The sequence below is a fragment of the Delphinus delphis genome, chromosome 15, assembly GCF_949987515.2.
Source record: "Delphinus delphis chromosome 15, mDelDel1.2, whole genome shotgun sequence".
Lineage (NCBI taxonomy): Eukaryota > Metazoa > Chordata > Mammalia > Artiodactyla > Delphinidae > Delphinus > Delphinus delphis.
The window spans coordinates 18,523,903-18,550,321 of NC_082697.1; the positions used below are offsets into that span (position 1 = coordinate 18,523,903).

Here is a 26,419-nt window from a genome sequence, read left to right on the forward strand (position 1 = left end):
CGCTGCTCCCTGGCCTCCTGGTGAGCATGCTTGCTTCCTTAGCTGCCAGGTCTGCGGTTCTGTTCCCTCTCTCTCCTCAAACCTGACGTTCACAGCCACTGCCTTTCACCTTTCCCCAGGGCAGAAGTCAGGAAGAGGAAGGCAAATCAGGAAGTCATAAATCAGTGGCATCACCTGTAACCTTAGAAGTGAGAATGATGACCTTCTTCTACAGAACTGAGTGCTGTAACTTTCTGTCCTCCACCTTTCTTGGGTTTTTGAAGTCCTTTCAGTGGTTTTTAGTATATTCACAGTTTTATGCAACCATCACCACTACCTAATTTTAGAACATTTGCATCACCCCCAAAAGAAACCTCATCCCCATTAGTGGTCAGTCCCCATTCTCCCCTCCCCTCAGCCCTTGGCAAACACTAATCTATTTTCTGTCGCTGTGGATGTATCTATTCTGGGTGTTTCATACAAATGCAGTCACGTGATATGTAGCATTTTGTGTCTGCCTTCATGATGTTTCTGTCCGTGCTGTAGCATGTGTCAGTGCTTCATGCCTTTCTATGGCTGAACAGTAGTCCGTCATAGGGACATACCGTATTGTGTTTATTCATTCACCCATTGATGGCCGTTGAGGTTGCTTCTACTATTTGGCTATTATCATGAGGATGCTCTGAATATTTGTGTGGACATATTTTCACTTCTATTTGGTATATACCTAGGAGTGGAATTACTGGGTCTTATGGTAAGTGTATATATAACTTTCTGAGGAACTGCCAAACTGGTTTCTGAAGTGCAGCAGTGGCTGCACCGTTTCACCTTCCCACCAGCAACGTAGGAGGGCTCTAGATTCCCCCACTTCCTCACGTGTAGTATTATCTGTCACTGTGATTATAGCCATCCTGGTGGGTGTGAATTGGTATCCCATTGTGGTTTAATTTGTATTTCCCTAATGACTAATGATGTTGAGCACTTATTTTAATATGCTTATTGGTCATTTGTATGTCTTCTTTGGAGAAATGTCTATTTAAGTCCTTTACCTATTTTTAAATTGGGTTTTTGTCTTTTTATTATTCAGTTATGAGCGCCTTACCAGATATGTGATTTTCACATATTGTCTCCTGTTCTGTGGCTTGTCTTTTTCACTTTCTTGATGATGGCCTTTAAAGCGCAGAAGTTTTTTAATTTTGATGAAGTCTGACTTATCTGTTTTTTCTTACGGCACTTGCACATTCAGATATTCTGTTTGGTGTCTTCAGTGTCTTATCGGAAAATCTGATTGGCTTACTGGAAACGAAACTGTATTACTCTTAGTTTTCCTGATTTGGAATCTAATCAGGTGGTAAAGCACCTGATTTAAAATGTTTGCCGGTAATATATAGATAGAAGAGCTTAGAAATGTTGATACTTGTTGAGCTGGTAAATTACCCGTTTCTGTGCGCTCAGGCTCAGGAAATAATATGATAGAAGAAATACATCCTCTATGCCCAGAGGTCATTTCACTGTCACCTATGAGAGTGGCGCGCGGAAAGCCAGTTCACAGCAGAGGAGGTTAAGTCCGTCGTGGTACATGACTAGGCAGCTGTTGCATATTGTAATTACGAAGCTGACTTAACGACACTGTTGATGATGAAATGTTTAGTGGAAAAAACCAAAACACAAGTGTGTGCCCATTAATGATTAAAAATGTGTATAAAATATCTGGACTAGATGGAAGATTATAGGTGGCTTTCTTAAATTTCATTTTCTGTTGATATATTTTTTTTACTATTAAGTTAAAAAAACATGCCTGACATTTCACATCAGTGGGGGAAATGGTGACAGGTGGGTACACTGGATATCTGTTTATCCTTATCTCACACCAACTATTTTTTTAAGAGTAAGTATTTTTTATCATCATGATCACCAGGACTAGTCTTAAAATCAGAAAAGATAGTTTGCTGTGTTTATTTACTAAGAATTTGAATAGAGGTATTTAATTTTCTTACATTTTTATATCAAATCCAAACACTGATGATAACATGATTCTGGTATTAGAATTACTATTATTTTAGTCATTATCAGCATTGCAATTTGCTAAAAAAAAGGTAATGATGATTGTGGTGGTATGTTAATAGTAGAGATCACAGAAATACTTTTCTCCTGGCATCTCATGAAAGAATTAGTAGTAGTAGTATTTAACATGTAAATAAATCAATCATCCCAGCTTTTGAAATAAATTTGAAATGGAACAAAGATTTAAGGTTTGTTTTTGTTTTTTTTTTTAAGGACTAATAAAGGCACTGAAAAAAATAAAAAGTAAGCCCACTACAAGGTCACGGGTAGCGTGCACACCTAAGGTGAGGCTTCTTGTGGGGTTGCTGCCCCAGAGACAGATGTACAGTTCATGGGCCACAAACCGCGTCTGCGGATCCCCTGACCTTCTGACCTCGGGCTTCACCTGAGCAACAGGGGGCTGGGGTGACAGGGTAGCAGGTAGGGACAGCCCGCAGAGCCCCGCTCCTGTGGCATCAGTGCCCCTCCCTGGTGCACGCACTGCAGTGGGCTTGGCCTCTGGGCCTGGAGCAGGCATCCTGCTCTCACACGTGGGAAGGCTATGAAAAGAAAACCCTTGTGGGCCCAAACATTTAAACAAGAATTACACTAGGATCTTTTGTTCTCGCTATGACATGGTCAGAATTCATTTGGAGGTCCAGAAGAGGGTTTTTTTTGTTGTTGTCATTTTTGAATCTGAGTTATTTTATGCGAGGAAACAGAGGGAAACACAACACAGAAACACATGGCTGAAGTCTGTCCAGTGGTGTTGGGACGTCCCCGCGTCATTCCTCAGGGCACTATTTTTGTGAGTGTTTGTGGGGCTTCTGACTCAAAAGTCACATCCGAGGTTGGATGTTGGTTCCTTGGGAAAAGGCCCGGGTGATCGAAAGCAAGCAGTGGAGTGTGCCTGGGAGTCTGGGAAATACACACGCAGCCCGAGAGAGGGATGCTCACCGTTTCTCTTTTCCTCCTCAGGTTTAATAGGGAAAACTCGCTTTCTGCAAACAACTGAAAAAGCCGCCCTTGGAAGCTGTTTCTTTGGGCCTCATGGAGCAGCTGGAACCTGCGCTGTGAGGCCCCCGACAGGACGAACTGTCGCCCACTGACCCCCCAGCGCGGCTGTCACCATGGCCAGCAAGAGGAAGTCCACCACCCCGTGCATGATCCCCGTGAAGACCGTGGTGCTGCAGGACACCGGCGCCGAGGCCCTGCCCGAGGAGCCCGTGCCTGAGGGGCCCCCGCAGGAGCCGCCCCCAGAAGCTCCCACCACCAGCAGCGAGGCCACCCAGGGCACCAGCAGTCCAGACAGTGCCGCACTGGCCAACGGGCACCGGAGCACCTTGGACGGCTACACATATGCCTGTAAATGCTGTGACTTCAGATCCCAGGACATAACCCGGTTTGTGGGACACCTGAGCTCAGAGCACACAGACTTTAGCAAAGACCCGAACTTTGTATGCACTGAATGCAGTTTTCTGGCAAAAACTCCCGAAGGGCTTTCTCTGCACAATGCCAAGTGTCACTCGGGGGAAGCCAGCTTTGTGTGGAATGTGGCCAAGCCAGACAATCATGTCGTCGTGGAGCAGAGTGTCCCCGAGAGCACCAGCCCTCCCGACCCATCGGGGGAGCCAAACATGGAAGGGACAGATGGACAGGCGGAAATCATCATCACCAAAACTCCAATCATGAAGATAATGAAAGGCAAAGCCGAAGCCAAAAAAATTCACACGCTAAAGGAGAACGTCCCCAGTCAGCCTGCTGGGGAGGCCTTACCGACCCCTTCAGCCGGGGACACGGAGGTGAAAGAGGGGGACCACGCCTTTGTCAACGGGGTAGCCCCGGTCAGCCAGGCCTCTACCAACTCCGCAAAACCCCCTCACTCGGCCAACGGGCCCCTGCTGGGGACGGTGCCGGTGCTGCCCGCGGGCATCGCCCAGTTCCTCTCCCTGCAGCAGCCGCCCCCGCACGCCCAGCACCACGCCCACCAGCCCCTGCCCACGGCCAAGTCCCTCCCCAAAGTGATGATCCCGCTGAGCAGCATCCCCACGTACAACGCGGCCATGGACTCCAACAGCTTTCTGAAGAACTCCTTCCACAAGTTCCCCTACCCAACCAAAGCCGAGCTCTGCTATTTGACCGTGGTCACCAAGTACCCGGAAGAGCAGCTCAAGATCTGGTTCACCGCCCAGAGGCTGAAGCAAGGTATCAGCTGGTCCCCGGAGGAGATTGAGGACGCCCGGAAGAAGATGTTCAACACGGTCATCCAGTCCGTCCCCCAGCCCACAATCACTGTCCTCAACACCCCGCTGGTTGCCAGTGGCGGCAACGTCCAACATCTCATCCAGCCCACTCTGCCTGGCCACGTGGTGGGCCAGCCAGAGGGCACAGCCGGGGGACTTCTGGTCACTCAGCCACTGATGGCCAATGGGTTGCAGGCACCCAGCTCATCTCTCCCCCTGGCAGTCACATCTGTCCCCAAGCTGCCCGCTGTCGCGCCCATTAACACCGTGTGTTCAAATACAACGTCCGCCGTGAAGGTGGTGAATGCCGCCCAGTCCCTCCTCACGGCGTGTCCCAGCATCACCTCCCAAGCCTTCCTGGATGCCAGCATCTACAAAAACAAGAAATCTCATGAACAGCTGTCAGCTCTGAAAGGGAGCTTCTGTCGGAACCAGTTCCCAGGACAGAGCGAAGTTGAGCATCTGACCAAAGTGACCGGCCTCAGCACCCGTGAGGTGCGGAAGTGGTTCAGTGACCGCAGGTACCACTGCCGGAACCTGAAGGGCTCCAGGGCCGGGCTGGCCGGGGAGCATGGCGCCCTCCTCGTCGACTCTGTGCCCGAGGTGCCCTTCTCCCTGGCGTCCAAGGCCCCGGAGGTGACCTGCCTCCTGACAGCGGCCACCCCAGCTACCCCCCCTTCTGCCAAGCGACAGTCCTGGCACCAGACCCCCGACTTCACACCAACCAAATACAAGGAGCGGGCCCCCGAGCAGCTCAGGGCCCTGGAGAACAGTTTTGCCCAAAACCCCCTTCCTCTCGACGAGGAACTGGACCGCCTGAGGACCGAGACCAAAATGACCCGCAGGGAGATTGATGGCTGGTTTTCAGAGAGACGGAAAAAAGTGAGTGCCGAGGAGGCCAAGAAGGCTGAGGAGGGCGCCTCTCAGGGGGAGGAGGAGGCCGCCGAGGATGAAGGGGAGGAGGGCTCTGCCAGGGACCCGAGGGTCCCAGGGGAAGATGGCTCCCCAGAAACGCCCGGCAGCCACGTGCTGGCAGAACGCAAAGTCAGCCCCATCAAAATCAACCTCAAGAACCTGCGAGTCACGGAGGCCAATGGCAAGGGCGAGCTCCCGGGGCTGGGCGCCTGTGAGCCCGAGGACGACGTGCCCAGCAAGCCAGCGGAGCAGCTGCCGGGCAAGGTGAGCTACAGGAAGACGGCCCAGCAGCGGCACCTGCTGCGGCAGCTCTTCCTGCAGACGCAGTGGCCCAGCAACCAGGACTACGACTCCATCATGGCCCAGACGGGCCTGCCGCGGCCCGAGGTGGTGCGCTGGTTTGGGGACAGCAGGTACGCCCTGAAGAACGGCCAGCTCAAGTGGTACGAAGACTACAGACGGGGCAACTTCCCCCCCGGGCTGCTGGTCATCAGCCCCGGCAACCGGGAGCTGCTGCAAGACTATTACGTGACCCACAAGATGCTGTACGAGCAGGACCTGCAGAGCCTCTGCGACAAAACCCAGATGAGCGCCCAGCAGGTCAAGCAGTGGTTTGCCGAGAGGATGGGTGAGGAGACCCGGGCCGTGGCCGACACGGGTGGTGAGGGCCAGGGCCCCAGCGACCCTGCAGCAGTTCACAAAGGGATGGGCGACACCTATTCAGAGGTGTCCGAAAACAGTGAGTCATGGGAACCCGGTGCCCCTGAGGCCAGCTCAGAGCCCGTTGACACGCCGAGTCCCCAGGCTGGACCTCAGCTGGGTAAGGAGCCTGTGGGGCTGTGCCGTCCTCTGTGGGTCTGGGGGGCACCTGTGGCAGGCACCGAATCCAGTGCCGGGGCATCTGCTGTTTCTAAGGCTGTCTGGCAGCAGGACCGTGTTGTCTGGCTGCTTCGGGGGGCACCTGGCAGCAGAATCCATTGGAGCATCATCATATGATAAAGGCTTGACACTTGGTTTTTTTGTTTCGTGTTTGTTAAACCTGCACAGGGGAAGGAGTGTAGTGAACCTCCAAGGGCCCACCCTTTTCTAGTCATTTCTTAGCCAAAGGAGAATAGGTCAGAATGTCATCTGAGCCAGATAGAACCACGACCGCTGGGTAAGAGAGAGAATAGGACTTACGAGGAAATTCAACCCCAGTTGGTGAACAAAAGCAGAGGGAGCCTTTAATTGACCTTAGATACACAAAGTGCTTTTTTTTCTAAATGATGAAAAATCCTGTAATTTGCATTGCAGTTATTCTTCCTGATATAGAGGTAGTGGAAAATCTTCTTCCCTCTTAGACATAACATGGAATCGAATGCTTGAATTTTGTTCCTCATTTTCTCTGGATCAGGACAGTAGTACTTGAAAGAAAGCTTTAGAAGATTATTTTACTGAAGACAGTTTGAAGCCTCAGACAAATCACGTTATTGGGTGTTGATTTTCTTGGGTCTTGATCTCTGAGTTCCTGGCCTCTCCCTTCCCTCCCACCCTCCTCTTGGGTGGCCTTGTCACAGGTTGGCCAGGAGCGAGGTAGCTGAGCTCTTCACGGGAAGCTGTGGAAACCAAGGAAGTATCTGGATTCCCAGATTCCCTGATTTGGGACCTTTAGAAGGTGGTTCCAGGGCCGGCGTTTCTGGACTCGACCTTGTTTCCTCCAAGCCCCTGTGAGTCAGTGAGGTCCCCGCAGGGAGCATCACGGGCACCAGGGAACAGGTGTGGGCTCACAGGGCGGGTTGCCTCAGGCACCTTCTCCAGCACCGGGCCTGCCCACCCCTGGCTTTGGCTCTGCCAGCAGCATGGCAGATTGCTGGGCACTAGGAAAACTAATTTCTTTAGGTTTTTTGTTTTTTTTAATTGAAATTCTACTGAATTAAATTCTTTATTTATTTATTTTTATTTTTGTGGTACACGGGCCTCTCACTGTTGTGGCCTCTCCCGTTGCGGAGCACAGACTCCGGACGCGCAGGCTCAGTGGCCATGGCTCACGGGCCCAGCCGCTCTGCGGCATGTGGGATGTTCGGATGTTCCTGGACCGGGGCACGAACCCGTGTCCCCTGCATCGGCAGGCGGACTCTCAACCACTGCGCCACCATGGTAGCCCCCCCCTTTTTTTTTTTGAATTACATTCTTGTAGCTGGAAATAGGGTGGTGGTTACACAACATTGTGAATGTGCTTAATGCCACATAATTGTATACTTATTAAAAATGGTTAAAATGGTAGGTTTTATGTGACGTATATTTGACCACAATTAAAAATGCTAACCTGGAGTTGGGAGGAATGGGTTTAAATCCACCGGCTCCCCTCAGCTGGTAGCTCCAACACTAAGCAAGGAGCTGGTGTCCTAGGTGGGACAGAGCAGGAGTGGCCAGGGCGGCTGTGCCATTGTGGCGTCACCCTCTTTTGGCTGAGGGAGGTACCCGAGGGGACAGGGAGGGCCTGTCTGCCTGTCTGTCTGTAGCTGTTTTCTCGTGGCTTCCCGAGCCAGCCTCAATGCCGGGGCCCCACCTGTAAGCATCGATGGTGAGGGCCTCTCTGAACGACCCCCGACAAATGAAGGGAGGGCATCTGTGGGACACATATTTGGAAGTAGACCAGCTGCTGCTGTGCGACAGCAGCGTTCCCTGGAGATCCGGGGATGGGGGGAGGGTGGCGCACAGTGAGGGTTCCCGGCCCAGAGAAGTCAGGCTCCCGCCCCGGCTCCATGCCCCGGTTCGGGTGGCCCCGGGGTGGTCCCAGTGCCCCGCCGGGTTTAGCCAGCACCCCGTCCTCAGCCCAAATGCCCTTCCCCACCTTCCCTCGGGCTGGAAGGCAGGGAGGGGCTGGTGGGATTAAGTCCCCAGACGTGGGAGGACGGGCCATCCTGGCGATGCACATAGAGGTGACGGGCCTGTGTTTTCTCCTCAGAAACTGACTGAACCGGAACCGACGGCTGTGAAGGCCTGGCCGGGGCGGCCGCCCTCCACATGGAAGGGCCTGACCCCCCTCTGCTGCCCCGGGCCGCCGCCGTACCCGGCCCGCCATGCTCACACAGGTCTCCACGCGGCCAAGCCTGCCGCCGTCCGCACCCGGCCCGCCACCCCAGCGAGCAGGGAGGAGCGTCTGGCAGTTCTTCCGCCCACAATGTAGGACCTTTCTTTTGCCTTCCAGTGGATAAATAGTTCAGATTTCATATTCATAGACACAGAATCAAGTTTTTAACATATAAATCTGCCTATACACATTTAATAAAACATCAGATTATAAACACTTTCATTACATAGAAACTTTGGTTAGCAAAGCAGTACGTGGTCTTTTATATCATCTCTGGAAATGCCCTGTGTCTGTTCTCTGGAGATCGCTGGGCTGCGTGTTCCCGCACTTTCCATGGTCAGGCCGGGGTTATCACACGCTCAGAACCACACCTGCAACCGCTGGGGCCCCCTTTGCGCTCCTTCGGGAAGGTGGTACCTTTGAAGGGACCTCTGCTCCTTAAGCGGTGACCAGCAACATTGCATAGCAGGTTTGCCTTGCCTTACGGGATGATAGTGCAGAACATGCTGTTACCCACAGTTCAGAAAACTGACCGGTTATGTGATTAGTGTTTGATGTTTACCACTCTCGTAAGTTGTTACAGTAAGTCTGCTTTTTCATGGGAGTTTGAATCATGGACCATAACTCTTCAGTGATCAGATCAACTAAAGAAACATTTGTTGTTAAGCCTAATGTACTGCCCTATGTGCCGCCTTTTTTTTTTTTTCAGTCTAGACACATTTAGAGGAAAATTGACAAGCGAAACAGGGATGGGGGATGGGAGTGAAGGCGCACAGCTGCTGGGGCTCTCTCTGCCCTCTATCGACCCTCACCCCAGAGCCGCCTCTGGTTTGGGAAGGCAGGCCCACGCTCGCCTGGTTAGACTGAGAGCTGGCGGGATTCGGGGACTTCTCGGAATTATCGGAGCCAGGGTGGCCCTCAGCACAAAGACCTGCATGTGGGGTTCCCAGCAGAAGACCCAGAGTCCTCCTGGCCCCCGTGCCTGGGGCCTGGTTGGTGTGCTGGACATCGCTGGACAGGTCCTTGTGAGGATGTTTTTAAAGTTCTATATTTATATCCCCAGACTTGGAACCAAGATCTCTGTCTACTTAAGCCTAACCCTCATATCCATTTTTTTAATTGAGAAAAGTCACAGGAAAAGGTGCCTTTGAAACATTGAGAAAGTTGCCTACAAAGCTGTGCTGAACGGTAAATCCCGATCTCCCCGAGACCGGCTGCCCCGAGAGCAGCAGGTGAAGAGGGGGCTGGCAAAGGTGCATCACCTCCCAGAAACCACCCGCTTCCCAGAGCACCAAGGCCTCGGAGACCCCAGAGACAGGGCAGGGGCTTTGGGCAAGAATACTGGGGGGGGCGGTGTTCGGCACGGTCCTTCTCCCCCGTCCCCCCGGGAACTGGGCCGGGCAGGGCATCTCCCAGGTTTGGCTCTGAGCACAGAGACGGGGGTCGCACCTCCTGCCTCCAGGAGAGGCTTTTTTTCGGAAACCAAAAGCCCTTGAACCATTGTTCTTCTAAAGAGTCTCCTCTTGCTTGCCCTGTCCTGTTAGGGACCACCTCTTCTTGGTTTCAAACAGGTGACTTGTGAGGACTTGGCAAGTTTGGCAGCCTGTTTTTGTATCCTTTCCATATTTAGCCCCAAGGCCTCTTTGCGGAATTGCCCAGAATGGCGAGTGATTGCCTTCCTTCAGAGAACAGACACCTAGAACTTTTCCTGTAGTGGTTATGTACATGCAGATTAATTTATATGTATCCATATACAGCACAGATACTCGTTTGATGCTTTACTTGTGACGCGTCTGCCTGACGCAGCACGTGGGTGTTGGGGAGAGCAGCCCGTGTCGGGGGGTTGCGGGGGAGGCCGGGGCGGCCCCGCGCGAAGCCACATCCGAGTGTCTGCGACGCCACCCTGCCGGCGTCACTCCCAGAGCCCTGCGTGCCCCAGCCGAGGGCCGTGTCTTTACAGCGGAGTTTCTTGGTTATTTTATTTGTATTCATGTCATTTACAACCCAAACAGCGAAACAGAAAACATAAATTACATGGTGGACAAGTTCACGCAGGACGTAGGGCCCCGAGCTCAGCACCAGCTCGTCCTTAAAAAGTGGAAGCGTCACGGTGCTGCCTGCGGGCAGGTTTTGCTCACAGGAGTCAGCCTGCCCGCTAGCCAGGGCGACCCCCCGAACGGCGAGACTGCCCAGGCTGGACAGACCCTCCTCCTTCCTTTACTCTGGGACCCGAGTGACTAAGGAATGAGGTGATGGAGACAGAAATGGTTGGTTCATCGAGCAGGTGCCTAAAGGGACGTCGCAGCAGGTACCCGGGGCCCTGGGGGCAAAACCAGGAACACAGCCAACCGGCTGCAGAGACACAGCCGCAGCAGCCCGGAGCCGGCGCGCGCCAGAGTGCGGTGGGGATGCAGGACGGCCGCAGCCAGCCCCGTGGCCAGGGAGGTCACCACGGTTTGCGCCCCACCCAGGGTTAGACTGTGCTGCTGCCTTCAGGAGAGGGCAGTCTGTGGGCTCTAGAGTTGAGGGAAGTAGGGTGGGGTTAGTCTCTCCCAAAGAAAAAGCTTGTTTCGTAAGGTGACTAATCTTTCCCCTCTTCTCTGTATGCACTTGGACTCATCAGAGATGGTGAACTATGTCAGTGTTTCTTGTTGCCTGTGTCTTGTACATGTTTGGTTTATTGTATTTTTTACATGGGGTTGTAGATGCAGTTTTAGTAGGTGAGCCCAGATCGCCATTCTGACAAAGGAAACCTGGGTTTATGGCACAGATGCTCTGCGTACTTCGATTACGTGTATTAATTCTTGACTGTTGACGAGCTTTGTGATTTGGAAGGTGGGCTCTCGTTTTCCTGAGTCGTGGGCTCCTGAAGTGGAAAGCCTGGCTGGAGGACTCGTGGCACCTGGGGTGGGTGGCCCTGTACGACTTGGAGCTCCTTTCGCAGCCAAGTGCCCACCTGCTGTCGGGAAGCAAAGGTGGGAGGTGGGCGAGGGTCGGTGGTACCTGCAGGTCCCGAGTGCGCTCACGGCCCTGGGAGGCCGTTCCACCGGGAAGTCTCAGCATGTTCTCCAGGCCAAGATGTGGGTGCCATGGGTTTTGTCCTGCTCAGTCCGTGGTCCCATGGCAGGGCCTGTGACACCCCCTCTCCCCCATGTGCCAGGCTGCCTTCCACAGAGGCTCAGCGTCGCCCTTTTGGGGCACCTCCTCACCCACAGCTCCCTGCCTGTGCCGGCCCTGCCTCGGGCCCGGTTGCCTCTTGTTTTCCTGTCCTCTTCTCGGACCAGAATCCTCGGGTTGGAGCGGCTCTGTCTATTCAAACATCGCAGCCCAAGTGAATAAAGGCACTTTGCAGGAGAGGAGAACCAGCCAAGAAGAAAACCTTAAACAAACCAAACCTGGAGTTTGGGCTTTTCCTAAAGTTTCTTCCCCCTTTTTCCTTGCTCAGACTTTACCTGGGGCAGGTTATTGGTTTGACTTACCTTTTGTATTATGTCTAGATTGTCCTGTATCCCATTGATTGGCAAGGCTCAGTTATGTGCTGGAGAAGAAAAGTCCTCTAGACACGTAAAGGTCGGCGTGGCCAGCCGTTCCAGGCAGAAGCCGGCAGCCTGCCCAGGTCAGGAGAGTAACGGGGCTCCATCCTCCCCACTCCCACTGGAGGCCCCTCTCCAGCTCTCCTGAACCGGCTTCCTTCGCTCCCTTTCTTGGGAGCACAGGCCCTCCCAGCCTTCCTGCCCGGGACTGGGGGGCCATCTCCGTGTGACTGGGGGAGCACCTGCCCTCACAGAAGCTCCAACACCCGAAAAAGTGGGGAGTGTGGAGCCCACGCCCTCTCCTGAACGGGCCCCTCCCGGAGCAAGGCTTCAGTCTGTTTTGTCTCCTGTGGTCCATTCACAGTAGCCGAGCCGAGCAACGCTGGGGCTGGGGCGGCTGCAGGCAACCTCTCAACCAAGGGTTGGATGCTGACTTGGGCCGAGTGAGTGGAGGGTGGAGGTGGGATCACAGAGCCGCTGGGCGGCCCAGCTCTAGGTCTAGATGGAACCCACAGACCTCGGTTGGAATTCGTTTCTGCTGCAATCTGTGTGTGTTCCCAGTGCTGTCGCGCTGGGGAGGGGGGCGAGGGCTGACGTCAGCTCCCCCTGGTTGGCCCAGAGCCCGAGTGGGAGGAGGAGCAGACGGAACCCCCCGGGGGACGGGAGGCACGCTCTTTGGCTCTTCAACCCTGAAGAACCGTGACTTGCCTGTCAGTCTGGCCTCTCCTTTGCTTGGAGCCCCAGCCCTGCAGCCAGACTGGAGACCGACAGCCTGGACCCCGCGGGAACCAACCATCCTACCTGAGCAGGGGTGGGGACCCAGAGTGTGGGGTGAGCAGGCGCCGCTGACCCTGTGGACAGGGGCGGGGCCAGCACCTGTTGCCTCGCGTTGTTAAAATCCTGTCTTGTGGTTTGTGGGACCGTGAGGATTCGCAGAGAACGCGTAGTTCCTGCTTTGCTGTCTTAGGCCCCAGGCTTTCACAGCCCTCAGGCTGCTCGGGCCAGAGCCCCACGGGGTGGAGCGGGCTGTCTCCCCTCCGGCTGCGGGAGTCTCTCCTGCTGTCCACTCGGGGCAGGTGGCAAGCGGCGACCTGAGAGGAGTCTGCGTGCTTACCTGCCGTGAGCGCCCTTTCCTGAATTCAGGAGCCGGGCTCTGCCGCGTGTGTGTTGATGAGTAGCTTTTCTCGGCTAATGCTTTATGACATCTGTTCCTTCCCTTGATGAGTGGTTTGAAGGCCCCCGATGTGACTGGAGTTGGAGGTGGAATGTCTTGGGTGGAGGCCGTCTGGAGTCGTGGAGCGCAGAAGGCTGCAGGCCCGTGGTCTTTCTCAGGAGTCAGCCGCAGAGCAGGCACCCGGAGAGGGGTGCCTGCTAATCCTGTAATTTGTGTTCAGAGAGAGACTGTCATTCATCCCTGGCTCCGGCCCGGCCCGCTGCCCTGTCCCGCGGTTTGCTGCAGACGTGGCCCGGAGAGCCAGCGCCACCCTCAGCGGATGCAGCCTGGTCGGCAGGCCACTGGGTGATGCGCGCGGGGAGGGGTGCTTGCCCCCGGGCAGCGGGTTCCCACCCTGCCCCCCAGCACCCCGCCTTGTTCAGTGCGTCGGGAGGGCCAGACTGTGCCATCGTTGTTGTTGAAAAGAGACCTCGTCCTCCCCCAACCCCGCCCCCCTGACGTGGTTGACTGAAAGGGTACTGAGCGGCGCCGCCTTTGTGCAAGTCGGGAAGAGGTTGCCAGAGGCCTGCAGGTTCCTGGTTTTCTGCCACCCACTTCCGGTCTGGTGTTCAGCTCAGACCCTTTGTTCCCTGAGGGCTAGGGTATCTGTGGAAGGGAGGCTGGAGAAGGCAGGGGCAGCTGGCTTGTGGTGCGCTTCCCGTCTCCCGGAGACGCCGAAGAAGCCATCGTCTTGGTGCTAAGAGGCCACTGCCCGGCTTCTGTTTGTCCAGAGGGCCTCTCCTCCTGCAGTGGCTGCATGTGAGAGACCAAACCGAGAGAGAGGCACAGGCACACTTTGGCTGTCACCGGGCCTGGGTGGAGGGGGCTCTTCGCCCTAGGGACATGTTTTTAACAGAAAGATGGAACTTGCCTTTGGACCGGGGCTGTGCTGGGGCGGGAGGAGTGCGCTGCCCTCTCTGGGCTGAGTCTCCAGGCCTCACAAGGTCCCCTGTGGGGATGCTGCTATTTCTAAGATGCAAATTGCACATTTCCTAGATTTTGTATCTGTGGATTTGGATAAGGGAGGGGAACAGGGACAAACTGCTTGTACAATTTGAAATGGGCCGAAATGGTACTGAAAATCTTTCGATTGCTCCTAAATAAAAACGTAAACGCATTTCTCATCTGCTGACTATTTTGTGGGGGAATCAAAGAAAGCTGAGAACGCTTCTATCTCCTGATATACCCTGGGGGCAAGACCCACAACGTGGAGGGGTGAGTGGGGCAGTTTCCCTCAGGCGCTCCAGGGAAGTTCCAGCTCGCCCGTCTCGCACGCGCGGGGTCACTGGAGTGCCTCCTGGGGGAATGAAGTGCAGTGTGGCAGAATTTATGCTAGACAAAGGGAAACTGAGTCAGACCTGGAGCAATCAGCCATCTGGGAGGAGGGTACTGATAAGCTTGTCATTGGCTAAGGAGAGGGTGGCTATGTCTAAGGACCCTGGGGTCTTGAAGGAGTAGGATTAAAGGCCAACTTCTAATGTTCAAAGCAATTGAATCTTGTTGGGGTGACGCTCAGGGCCTGTGCCAACGGGGAAAGGGGCCCCTGACGAAGCCCCTGGGCGGGGACACACCAGGCCCTGTTCCTGACCTGGCCCTCTGGAGGCCAGCTTAAGTCTTGGGGAAGCAGCTTTTTGCTGAACCTAACAAGCAAGTCTTCGGGAGCTAGACCAACTGAGTGTGGAACCCTGAAGCCAGTCAGCTGACCCCGTGGTGGCTGCAGACACAGGCAGCAGCTCACAGAGGACCTAACCATGGACGACGGAGTGGGCAGCAGTGGCAGCCAGGGGTCACTGTGGGTGTCCTTGGGCCAGCTGCAGTGGCCTCCAGCAGGGAACAGAACCCCAGACTGACTCTGGAAGACCCACTGAGGACTCTAAGGCTGAGACAGGACTTGATCAGTTCAACTGAAATGGCCAGGAGGACGACTGCGTTCTGTTCCGTGAGCTTGTTTGGTGGGGTGACCTGGTACTACTTAGCGTTGTTTTCTCGCCCAACAGAACTGAGGTGGTGAGAGATGAGCTCAAGCTGGAAGGCCAGTGAGTATCTAGCCCTAGGCGCAGCCGTGGGTGATGACGTTCAGGTGTGTGTGTGGGGAGGCCCTGCCCTCAGCGCTCAGGACCGCAGGCCCTTGTCAAGGGCTGTGACGAGGCCAGAAACCGCTCCTCTCTCCTCCCTGCAGGGCAGCCATGGAGCGGGGCTTCCTGACCTGAGCCCTCTGGTCAGGCTGCAGAAAGCCCCTGTACTTGTAGGTGGTGCTGTGTGTGCGTGTGGTGAGGCAGGCCACTCCCCACCGTGGGCCAGGAGGTCCCATCCCAAGTGAGGGTCTCTCCCCCCCCCGCCCCCGCTGGGCCTCCTGGGTCATTCAACCATTGTCAGGTCTGGAGGAATTCGAGGTGACACTGATCTGTGCATTTGCTCCAATTTGCTGTCCTGCTTTCCACTAGGAAGAAGGATCAAGACATTTGCAGTGAAAGGCAAAGGCAGTCACCTGGCTATTGTAGGAGAGCCCGGAGGAGGCGTGTCTCAGGTCAGTGAGGCTGCCTGAGACAGCAGAGCCAGTAAAGGAGGGATGTCCTGGGAAAATGAAAGTGGTCTACATCCACAGCCAGGGAAGCCACATGACGGCACAGATGGCTCCTTACCCAACGGCCAGCACAGAACCTCTTCGTCACTGGTTAGAAAAGCTTTCTTCTCCTGCCCATAAGACTCTGGGAAAACACGGGTCAGGAAAGCCTAGGTTAATTCCCACCTGCCACCTTCTTGTCCGAGGGAAAGGACCACCTTCCTCTGAGTCAGACCATGAAGCTCCAGGAAGAAAGCCAAGGGGCCAGCAAGAACCCAAGCAGGGGCGCTCCGGCTGATCGAGTTCAGAGATGACAGGAAACACTTTAAACTGCGATCCCAGTTCTCCTGGTGGATGGTACTCAGAGGGGGTCTACAATGGACCAGGACTGGCCCCAGATCTGAGAACTTGGGGAATGTACGTCTTGGTCTGATTTGTCATACAGAAAAGGGATGCTCTGAACTGACAACTAAATCCACCTTGGGCTCGTCTTCAAAAAAATCTTCGTCTCTCCAAGGCCAGTGACCCTGCTTGGGTACCTACCTGCATTATCACACCAGGGTGGCGTGCCAATGATCATTCTAACAACCAACCAACTGATTATACCTACCTGCGTCTCTTCAATGACAGATCTTCTCAGGCTTCCTGGGCTGGCTTACTATGCCTGTCCCCACCCATCCATCAGGCAGGCAGCTCTTTTCTCTGTACAGCATTATTTTCGATCCACAGCAGCACAGACCATTACAAAAATAGCCACAGGAAGGGAAGGGCCCATTAAACCATGTTCTAGGCACAGAGATTTTGTCTGCAAGCTACAGAGGCAACCAGAGTGGCACCCAGAAATGTACATTTGAATGCTTTTTTTTTTTTTTAAGGCGAGGTTTCTGCGGAACTGGCAAGGGGACTCTGGTTGCTTCCTGTTCACCCTGAAAGCTGGCTGCCTGTGGAATCCTGGGCTTGCTCACAGGCAGGCTGCACTCCATGCTGCCACACCCTCGGTGGAAGAGCTGGACGAGGGCGTGGCCTCACACCTCCCGGTAGACCAGAGGGAAGATCTGCTGGACCTGGGAGGTGAACAGAAACTCCTCACTGGCTTCTACCGCAGGATAACCACCAGGCAAGCATCCCTAGGTGACAAGTCTCCCGACAGCAGCAGGCTTTGCCGAGCCTCCAGAAGAACAAGTTAGAGGGTAAAGGGCGTGAGGGTAATTTATCTGACAGTTAGTTAGCTCTTAAGAGGGCAACAGAGCTGCGAACGGCCAGCCCTGTGCCCAGGGGCGGGCAGCGGGTTTGCGTGAGCTGAACGCTGGCTGTGCTGAAGCACCTTCACGCCCACGGGCCTGGACCCCGGCCTCTGTCCTCCCCAAGCTTCCATCGCCTTCCTTGGGTCTTCTCACCAGCTGGACAGAAACTGCCGTTGAGCGTAACAGTGAGTGCCCTTCAGCAGCCGGCTGCCTGTCCCCCACGAGGCCGGCAGCTCCTTAATCCCTCTTTCCTTCCTGAGGGAAAGCATCCTGTGTTCTCCTTGCCTTTAAAGAAACCTCCATCACCAGAACAGGCTTTGCTCTGTCTTCTCCTCCCCACTCCCCCCCGCCCCGACCCCGCCTCGCCCATTCCTGACGGTGCTTAACATCCCAGATCAACCCCTGCCAGCAGGGCAGGCAGCCCACCACTGCTCCTCACAGACATTTCCATCCAAGGGTGGGGAGCAGAATGTCATTACAGTACCATGGAGAAGAAAAATAATTCTAATTGTTAAAGTCCTTTTCAGAAGGAAAGCTTTTCCAATAAAATTTAAAATTTTTATTAACATTTAAATTATAAACCAAACGTTGGCAACCATATATAGACATGTTTGCTATGGACAGCTGACTGTGAGGTCATACTTTCAAATACAACTTCAGAATTAGTTTAAATAAATCAATACGTTTTCTCAGAAATTGTATAATTTCCTTCGGTTTACAGTCCGTGATATGGAAAGTTTAATATAATGTTAAATAATTTACTGTCTATCCTAAAAGTAAGCTATAGAAAACGGAATCACTATTAGGCTCGAATAACAACAAGGCTTTAACGGCTCAGTGGTTCTTCTGAAGAGTATATATAAATCTTGAAAAGGTAACACTGTTTGTTAGTTGAGCTGTAAAATCCATAAAAATAACAGTTCTGCCACAGTGCACAGATAAGTTCATTCATTCTGCTTCCCCAAGCCCCTCACCAAGCAGCTTTCAGGTCAAAGTGGAAGACGTAGAAAATCATACATCCTATGTGAAGTAATGAAGATCGCGAGAAATAGAGTGTGCAAAAAATAAACTTTAAAATTCCATACTCCAACATCATGTACGTCTATTAACAGGATTTGATTGATGATTTCACAAATACTTGCGATCATCTCAGACAGCGTCCCCTTGCACTGTCATCCGGCAGATTCAGATCCAAGGTCTTTCGATGCAACAGGGAAAGAAGTGGTCTTCGGTCTGATTTGGGGGTCACAGCCAGCCTGCTGGGGTTGCAGAGGGTGCCTTGCTGAGGGAGGACACGTTACTTGTGTGCAGGAGTTTCCTGAACGTACGGGGACAGTGCCCAGCTTGACCTCTGCCTTGGTGACCTGCTTTTCCATTCTGGCCCCACCGGCGCCGATCGTCCTGACCAAGCTGTTGCCTTGCTGTGGATCTCGGGGGCCGTGGCGTGAATGCAGGCACGTCCTCGCTGACCACGTGGGAGGAGTCGCCGCCCAGCACATCCAGCGCCCACGAACAGGTCCACCCTGGTGAGCGGGTGCTTCAGGCTTGCGTCCAGGCCGCAGGCAGGTGGCGCCACAGCCCAGCGTGTCCAGCCCCGGGGCCCTCGTCCTCCCATGGCCCCGGGGTGCTGCTGTGGCCTTGGGCACGTCGTCACTGTCCCCGCTCCAGGTGGCACCCCGGGGCTCGGCCTCCTCCGCTGGCCCTCTCGGGGCAACCCTCCACAGCCCAGCTGCCCACGCGGCCCCGCGTCTGTCAGGCTGGGTGGTGCTCCTGGTCGTGGGCAATGTGCCCTTGTGCTGCGTCCTCCTCGCCAGGCAGGCCCTTTGCTCCTCCGCCCTGGCTCCAGGGCCGACCTGCGGGAACACGTACCCTCCTTCCCTGCCCGGCTGTGGTTTTAAAGCTGCAGGACTACGTAAACTTCGTTGCCCTAGCCCAGCAAAGCTGCTCCTCCTTCCCTCCTCTCAGGAATGTCAGTGGTCCCTCAGAGCCTCCCATGCCGCCGGCTGAGGCAGCCTCTCTCTCTCTCTGAGAAGCTGCGGCCGTGGTCCTGGTCCCACAGATGGAAGGCTCCATCTCCAGAAGGCAGGGCCAGATGCGTGTGCTTAAATGCGAGACACAGTACAGTTTTTGCCTTCACCCAGAGCTGGGGCGTGGAGGCCCCGAATAGTGAGTGATACATTTCATTAACGGCATGCTTTCCGTCTAGCGTCCACTGCTGGAATCCAGGCTCCAGGCGGCAAGGCCAGGAAGGCTGCCACGCAGGCAGCCTCCCAGGAACCCAGTCCACGGCCCTCCGTGAGGTGCACAGCACCCGCTGCTCTCAACGAGGCTGGGGCACAGCTAGAGGCGGTTGTCTCCATTGACCCGAGTCCTTCGCGGGGCCCTGGACGGAAGGGGAGAGTGTCCTTACCAGCAGCGAGCCTTACAGCCCAGGGGGAAAGCCCACAGGCCAACAGGAGGGAGAGGAACCGAAGGCGGACCAGCCACTCCTTCCCGTCTCTCAGGCCCCCTCCTCCAGGCTGCACACTGGCCACCTCGCCTCCACCCCCTCACCTTCGTTCCCGACTGTCAAAATGGTCGGCGAGATGCTCCTGGGAGATGCGGAAGTCCTCAAATGGCTGCTGGTAGCGAGCTTCGAAGGAGCCTTCCCGGGCCCGGCCGTGAAACAGCTGGCCCGAGGCGTCGCAGCCCCGCTCCCGCAGGGACGCACCTCCAAAGGGACTGAGGTCGCCGTTCTCCTGCTTCAACAGGGGCAGATGCACAGGGGGTCAGCGGCTGACTGGCCCCCGGTGAGGCTGGGCCCGGCACTTGCCCCGCCCCACCTGGCCGCAGGTACCTTGGCAGGGAAAACGTCGACCTTGACGAGCAGGGAGGCCAACTCCAGGTCCTCACTATAGTTGTTCTTCAAAGGCACAGCTCTGTATCCTAGGAGGAGAAAGCCTGGCCCTGAGCCCAAGAGGAAGGCGAGCAAAGCCCCCTCACCCACAAGCCAGATCTCGGGGCGGGGGGCACAGTCTCTAGGAAGGGTCCTCACCTGTCTTCAGGCCCTTCACCGGGAAGGTAGCCTGAGCCAGGAAGTTCTGGTCACTAAACATGTCTTCCTCATACACCACAAAGCGCAGGAAGGCGAATTCGGGGTTACTGATCTGGAAGTGGAAGGGCTTGGCTGGCCACATGGGGTTCAGTCCATTGTCCACTGCGAAAGCAAGGGCAAAAGGCCTCAGGCCACTGCCAGGAGAGGACGGATCACAGGTGCGGAGGGGCCTTCAGTGCCCTGGAGGATGAGGATGGTGAGCGGGGAGGAGACTCACCCACAAACTCAGTCTTCTGCTTGGTGCTGTCATACTCAGCACCGGCCACCTCAATCTCCACGAAAGGACACACGATGCCTCGGCCATTCTTCGGCAGATGCCGGGCCCCCAGCACCTGTAAGGCAGGCAAAGATGGGCCCAGGATGGTCCTTCCAACTCATGCCAAGTCCCCACTACCCAGCGGAGGCAGTGCGCCCTCTGCTGGGCCCCAAGGACACTGCCCACTAAATCCCTCAAGTCATCAGGGCTCTAAAGGCAGCTGCCGCAGCAGAAGTTCCTTTGAAGAAGTCCTAGCCTTAACCAAAATTTTCACGTGAGTTTTTGCAGTCAACTCCACATGAAATCCATGTCTATTTTAACATGAAAATTTAAAAATTACTTCCCCCTAGAACAAAAAAAATAGCTCCTCTCCGGGAGAAACCTGGTTCACCCCACGCCGTCCTCACTCCTCCCTCCAAGACTGCTCAGGCCCCACACCTGAACCCCACAGCACCAAGCTGCCCACATCACGGCTGCTCACCAGGGGCCTCAAGGGTGCGACCACAGAGCGAGCCCCGGGACCTCGAGGGGCGGCAGGGGGCCTCCGTCTCACTCAGGCCCCGTTCCAGGAAGTTAAGTACCATCTAGCCGATTCCTGCCGGTGGGCCGCTAGCTCACCACTGGCACTAGCTTCCTGCCTGTCTTCTGCCCACTCCTGCCAGGCAGTGGCTCTCCATGGCTTGGCCTTACTGGATAGCCCGACTCCTTAGTGCCAAGCACTGTCCACACTTAGCCAGCTGCCTCCAGCCTGTGCTGGTCAGAGCCCAGCCCCACGGGGGAGGCTGGTAGCTACACGCCCACCTCAGCAAACAGTTACATCTTCCTCGAACTCCAGGACAGTCCAGTGCCCCCTGCCCCATGGCATTAACCAGCACCCCGGCCTGGACGCTGGAAGGAGCCCAGCAGAGCGCCCCCTTCCCACCTCGATGCAGATGGCGCACGGCTCCAGCCCACGGAGGCTGCTCTTGTCAAAGGGGTCGAAGGCCTCGTCGCGCATGATGCTCGGCTGCAGCACGTAGCCGCAGTGCCCGCCGGCCAGGAAGAGAGCCTGGTTCATCTGCATAGGCTTGTCTGGAAGAGCCGGGTTACAGTGGACTCCAGCCCAGCTGCCCGGCAGGACCCCGCCCCATGGGCCACCTCCTCACCTGGGGTTTGGAAGTTGAGGGCTACCAGCTGACTGCCACAGATCCACATGGGCAAGGGGTCGTAATTGGAGGAGTCCAGCCGCTGGCCCTTGGGGTAGATGCGGGAGAGCTGCAGCCGGTTGTACTGGAGGAACTTCTTGCCTTTGGCCTTGTTCACGTACTTCTCGGCCTTGGTTTCCGGGAAGGACGACATGTCCCGGTAGCAGGCGCGTTCTGTGCCGATCTCTGGGCCAAACAAGGAGAGAGCTCACAGAGCCCGCCCACCCGGGCGCTGCTGGGGGCCAGACCCCCGCACTGCCCCTGGGCCAGACCCTTACTCTCTTCGTCGAAGGGAACAGGCCGGCAGTAGACGACAAGCTCGGAGAGCTCCAGGGCGATCTTCTTCCTCCGCTCCATCATCTTCCCCTCAGTGAGCTGGTGACACACAGGCCCTGAGCCCAGGCAGGACTCCTCCGGGCCCCTCCCTCCCCCCACCAGGAGAGGGAAGCCCCCAGCCACCTGGGGCATGCCCACCCACACCTTCCAGACCCCACTGTCTGTCCCCAGTCTCACCCCAGAAACGTACTCTCTCCTCCCTGCCCCTGAGGACACATGCTCTCCAAGACTTAGGAGAGTGGAATCCTCACCACCAACCGGGCCCCAGTGACACCCCAGGGCCCTGAGCTGGATGCACCTGCAGAGATGCTGTGACCATTCAGTACCCAAGCCTCCCTCACATAGGCACATAGGCCGCCTCCCCATTTCCTTGTGACCTCGCTGGGGACTCGGGCTTATCTTCTGTGTCCTAAGGACCGTCGTCCTTCCCACCCACCCTGGCCCAGAAGCCTCACCCCTCAGTTCCCCTCACTCACTCAACACAACCACCTACTACTCGCTGTGGCCAGACTTCAGCTACGGAGGCCCACTCACAAGTGCCCCCGTCCCGTCCTCTGACCCCTGGAGGCCCACTTCCTTCCAGAAGGGGCTCCTATTCTCAGACTCTTCCTTCCCCTCTCAGCCCAGACCTCAGGAGCCATCCCTTCAACCTCCTGGTCCTTTCTGCCTTGTTCTTCCGGGCCCTGCTCTGACAATCCTCAGCACCCAGCCCTCTCGGCTTGGCTCGTGGGTGTCCTTTCTCCAAAGCAGCCACAGATGTGTACTGCAGGCCTTCCACCCCACCCCAAATGACTGCGGTGGCACTGAGCAGGAGTTCCCACACCTTGGCAAGCACTTCCTCCTCTGCCCCAGGCTCAGTGGAAGAGCCTCCCTCCTCCAGAGGCTGGTCCTTCCGACCCAGCTTGGGCTCCGCGTTCTTCCACCATCCTGCCCGGCAGAGGCTGCGCCCTTGCCTTCCACGCTCCGTGATGCCCACTGCCATCCCACCCAACCACGACCTGACACGGCTGCTGCCAACTCCAACAGGCACTTTCAGATTCGGACCCTGCCTGTCTGCTCTGCAGCCCTCCGCGCATCAGACCCCTCTGCCTCTCTTTCTTGAAACCTACATCCTCGAAGGTCACACACCTGGTTCCCAACCTATACCACCTCATCCCTAAGCCCCTGGGCACCCACTCCTGCTTCCAGCCCACGACCTGTCCTCTCACCTCTGCCCTTGGTATCCAAAAGCCCACTGAGCAGGGCCACTTGGACGTCCCACAGGTACCTCAAACTCAACACACCCTCAACATGCCATACCGCCGACCACGTGTGTTTCCTCCGATCCCTGCCTAGCGGCCGGGGCTGCCCACCCGGGGCTGCCCCGCTGCTCTGAGGGCCACTGGCAGGCTCTCACCCTGGCATCCGCAGTCTGGGCCACTTCCCGGATCTTTTTCACCCAGTCCTGCAGCTCCTCCTGTGAGTCGGCAGCCACATCTAGGGACCAGTGTGCCACCGACGCCATGCTGATGGAGAAGACGAAGAGCCGGTGGTTCTTGCCCTCAGGACGGATGGCTGGGAGGGAGGGAGGGAGAGGGGCGCAGAGCTGGGGACAGACGTGCCTGAGTCCCCACCCCACACCTCGTGAGGAGGCAGCACTGCTCTGCCAGGCCCGCTTCACAGCTGAGAACGCTGCAGACCAGCAATAAGTCGCTGCCACTCCGGGCCGCGTGCCCATCCCCACCCCGTCCCCAAGCCTCTGTCAACCCAGCGACCAGCCCATCAGGACCGTGGGCTTCAGCTCGCCAGTGGCACCCTCCACAGCGCCTGCGCAGGGCGAGCACGCAGGGGTCAAGGCCAGGGGTGAAGAAGGGAGCCTGGGCGTCAAGAGTGTATCCAGGAATGGGGAGAGCTCAGGGTGAGGGCAGCCTTTAGGGGTCCGGCCATTGGCTTTCTCCCTTGGGGCCTGAACAGGGCCACCAGGGACTGCGTGACCCTAAGGGGCAGAGAAGGGGCTGGGGGCTCACCTATCTGACAAGCCGGCACATCCAAGACCCCCCGCAGCAAGTCCCCCAGGGGGCTGTTCTCGTCCAAGTGCTGCGGAAGGCAAAGCCCACGGACGGTCAGCAAGCCCACTGTGCCCACATGGGAAATACATCTGACAAGCGAGCGTGTGAATGCACGAGCGTGGCCCACGTTTATCAGAGACCGCGGCCTCGGCGGGGCAGACAGGACCGCACGTTGAGGGGCTGTGCACGCACAGGCACGCTGACCCTGCCCGTGGTGGCGTGTGCACAGGAAGGGAGTCTGGGGATGGGAGCTCCGTCCCACCAACGGGGCTCTGGTCTCACCTCCCTCTCAGGTTCCAGGGCCGCAGGGCTGACCATCTCTTCCACATAGTTCGACGGGAACCACAGCTGCTTTTTCCCACCATAGTCACCACGCCACCTGGGGAAGCCGCAGCATGCTGACCCCTAGCAGCCACCCCAACCCCCCCAGAGGAAGGCAGCCCTGCAGGTACACCTCGGGGCCCGTGCAGGCCCGTGCCGCCCAAGCCCCTCTCACTGTCCACGCCGCCGGCACCCAGGATGCCTGGCCCCGCACCACGGGCTCTCAGCTGGCTCACCAGCCTCCTTCCTGCTTCTCCACGTTCTGGATGATGGCGCTCTTGGTGAAAGTCAGCTCGTCCTCTCTCTGGGCCTTGTAGTCGAAGAGAGCTTTGACGGCGCACTGCAGGGAAGAGAATCACCGGTCAAAGCAGACAGGCCCTCTGCCTCCTCTCCTGACCTGTGGCCGCAAGCACATGCGCTGGGGCTGCCCAGCTGGGGCTCAGGCGCCACCGCCAGTGACCCAGCCTCACTACCGTCCTCAGCCCGGGCCTGTGGGAGGCTCCAGGGCAGATGGAACAGGAGAGCAGGGCCTCTGCCAGGGAAGCTCCTCAGGGTCCAGGGAGAACCTTGCAAGCCCCTGCCCGGGGCCCCAGGAGCCAGGCTAGGAGGGGAGTGTCTGCGGGTGCTGAGTGCCTCCTCTGGGACCGGAAGGCTTGCAGTGTGCCTGGGACCCCATCATTCCTCATCTGCAAAGTAGGAGAAGGAATCTTCTCCCAGGCTCCATGGCTGCTGAGGAAAGCGGGTGAGGAAAAGGGCACAGCTCCTTACCCCTTAGAAAAAAGCCCTGACAGAGCTCCATGAGGGGAGGGAGGGAGGAGCAGAGAACACCGTCTTCTGGCCAGCGTGCCCCACCCCCACCCCACTGCCCCCAGGGAGAAAACAGGGGTCACCCAGGGAGTAGTCTGGAAGGGTCGGTGCGGACCCCCAGGAACAGGGCTGGGGAGGGGTCGGCGCCGGGAGAGACGCGGTCGTACACCAACCGCACACCTCTCACCCCCTCTCTGGCCTCGGAAGACCACAACACCACTTCTCCCCAAAGACCGCAGGTGGCCCTGAGCAGAGAATGCAAGCCCCAGGCAGCTGGAGATGCTCCCCAGCTGCCTGCGCCCAGAGCCCGAGGCTGCACCTTGAAAGTCGGCATGGGGTTCGCCTCCACGTAGAAGCCAGGGTTGCGGCCCTCATACAGGGCTCCATAGTCGGGTTCCTGGAAACGGGACAGAAGGGGCTTTGTTAACGCCCAGAGGGGAGAGAGGCTGCTGGCTTCCGTGTCCCCACCCCTCCTCACCGGACCAAGTCTGCTGCCTTCACACACCTGGTCCGCCAGGGTCCCCCAACCTCAGGGGCCTGGCCTCACCCCTCCTCTCTCTGCCCTTGCGCCCACGGCTCCAAAGTCTCGGTTCCTGAAGCCCCCCTGCGCCTGCCCCAGGCCCCCAGCACACTTCTCTCACACCCCAGCCTCAGCAGGCGGCAGCCCGCGCCTAGGCCACCCAGGTCCAAGGACAAGAGTCTCAAGTGGACCTTCTGCGCTGGACCCCTTCCTCTTCCCCAGGGCCACACCCCTGGCCCAGAGCCCTTGGGGCCCCGCCCCACAGCCCTGCCTTCCTCCCTCACTGGTCTCCCTCCACAGCCGCGCCTCTGTAGCCTATGCACCCCTGCCCTGGGGACAGAGTCTGGTCTGTGCCCAGCCCCGGGCAGACCCTCTCCCCGTGTGAGCCCTAGGACCTCCGCACCCCACATCCTGGCCCATGGGGATCTCTGCTGGACGCCTGCCCCCACCTCTTCACCCGGCCAGCTTGTGCCTGTCCTTGTAGATGCCACTCAGAGGCCACTCCCTCCAGGATGCCTTCCTGGCTCCAGCTGGGCTAGCTGGCCCTCCCAGCAGCCCCGCGGCCCCCGGGCCTCTCTGCTCCCCACATCCACAGCACCCCGGGACCGTCAGGTGCGGCCTGCCCCGCCCTGCCTCCCAGGCTCTCACCGCTGTGCCGATCTTCTCCAGCGCCTCCTCGTTGATGGGATAGCGTAGCTTCATCTTGCGGTACAGGGGATGCTTCTCGTAGTAGCTGACGAGGTCCACGAGGCTGTCAAACTCTGAGTTGCCCAGCATCACGGTCTGGCCCTCCTGCTGGACGCGGCAGTGCTTGATCTTGCCCTCAGCCCTGACAGGGACCGAACAGCCACACAGGGTCAGGGCAGCCCAGACCAGGCGTGCCCACACCGCCCCAGACCCCAGGGGGACCCCCTCACCGGAAGGAGATGGCGTAGGAGTTGGGCTCATTCCGTTTCCGCACCAGGAAGGCCCCGTCCCGGGGGACGCGCATCAGCATGTGCTCGGCCTGCGCTCTGGTCAGGCTCGCGTGGTACCACCTGTGGACGG

General features: G+C 57.0%; 2 protein-coding genes across 10 annotated transcripts in view; one reads left to right on the forward strand and one right to left on the reverse strand.

Annotated features, from left to right (window-relative positions):
• ZHX3 (zinc fingers and homeoboxes 3) overlaps positions 1 to 14,189 on the forward strand; it is a 127,556-nt gene extending 113,367 nt beyond the window's left edge. For 5 of the 7 annotated variants that reach the window (XR_009522071.1, XR_009522074.1, XR_009522072.1 and 2 more), the window contains 3 exons: positions 3,001 to 6,000; positions 6,737 to 6,886; positions 8,128 to 14,189. Coding sequence is in view for 2 of the 7 variants with exons in the window: in XM_060030779.1 (XP_059886762.1) it covers positions 3,153 to 6,000; positions 8,128 to 8,138 (2,859 nt within the window). In the remaining 5 variants the exon portion in view is untranslated. The remainder of the gene's footprint in view (positions 1 to 3,000; positions 6,001 to 6,736; positions 6,887 to 8,127) is intronic. The other 2 variants (XM_060030780.1, XM_060030779.1) reach the window with 2 other exon arrangements.
• Positions 14,190 to 17,340: 3,151 nt separating this feature from the next.
• The window catches only part of PLCG1 (phospholipase C gamma 1), a 35,650-nt gene continuing 26,571 nt past the window's right edge, over positions 17,341 to 26,419 (reverse strand). Inside the window, exons 19-33 of one of the 3 annotated variants that reach the window (XM_060030782.2) lie at positions 26,290 to 26,409; positions 26,021 to 26,201; positions 25,172 to 25,249; positions 24,282 to 24,385; positions 24,007 to 24,103; positions 23,683 to 23,752; positions 23,073 to 23,230; positions 21,619 to 21,715; positions 21,302 to 21,526; positions 21,079 to 21,227; positions 20,118 to 20,232; positions 19,841 to 20,002; positions 19,643 to 19,731; positions 19,360 to 19,544; positions 17,341 to 19,189 (exon numbers count right to left, since the gene is read on the reverse strand). In XM_060030782.2, the coding sequence (XP_059886765.1) occupies positions 19,147 to 19,189; positions 19,360 to 19,544; positions 19,643 to 19,731; positions 19,841 to 20,002; positions 20,118 to 20,232; positions 21,079 to 21,227; positions 21,302 to 21,526; positions 21,619 to 21,715; positions 23,073 to 23,230; positions 23,683 to 23,752; positions 24,007 to 24,103; positions 24,282 to 24,385; positions 25,172 to 25,249; positions 26,021 to 26,201; positions 26,290 to 26,409 (1,873 nt within the window). In that variant the 3' untranslated portion in view covers positions 17,341 to 19,146. Of the gene's footprint in view, positions 19,190 to 19,359; positions 19,548 to 19,642; positions 19,732 to 19,840; positions 20,003 to 20,117; positions 20,233 to 21,078; positions 21,228 to 21,301; positions 21,527 to 21,618; positions 21,716 to 23,072; positions 23,231 to 23,682; positions 23,753 to 24,006; positions 24,104 to 24,281; positions 24,386 to 25,171; positions 25,250 to 26,020; positions 26,202 to 26,289; positions 26,410 to 26,419 lie in introns of those variants that run through there. The other 2 variants (XM_060030781.2, XR_009522076.1) reach the window with 2 other exon arrangements.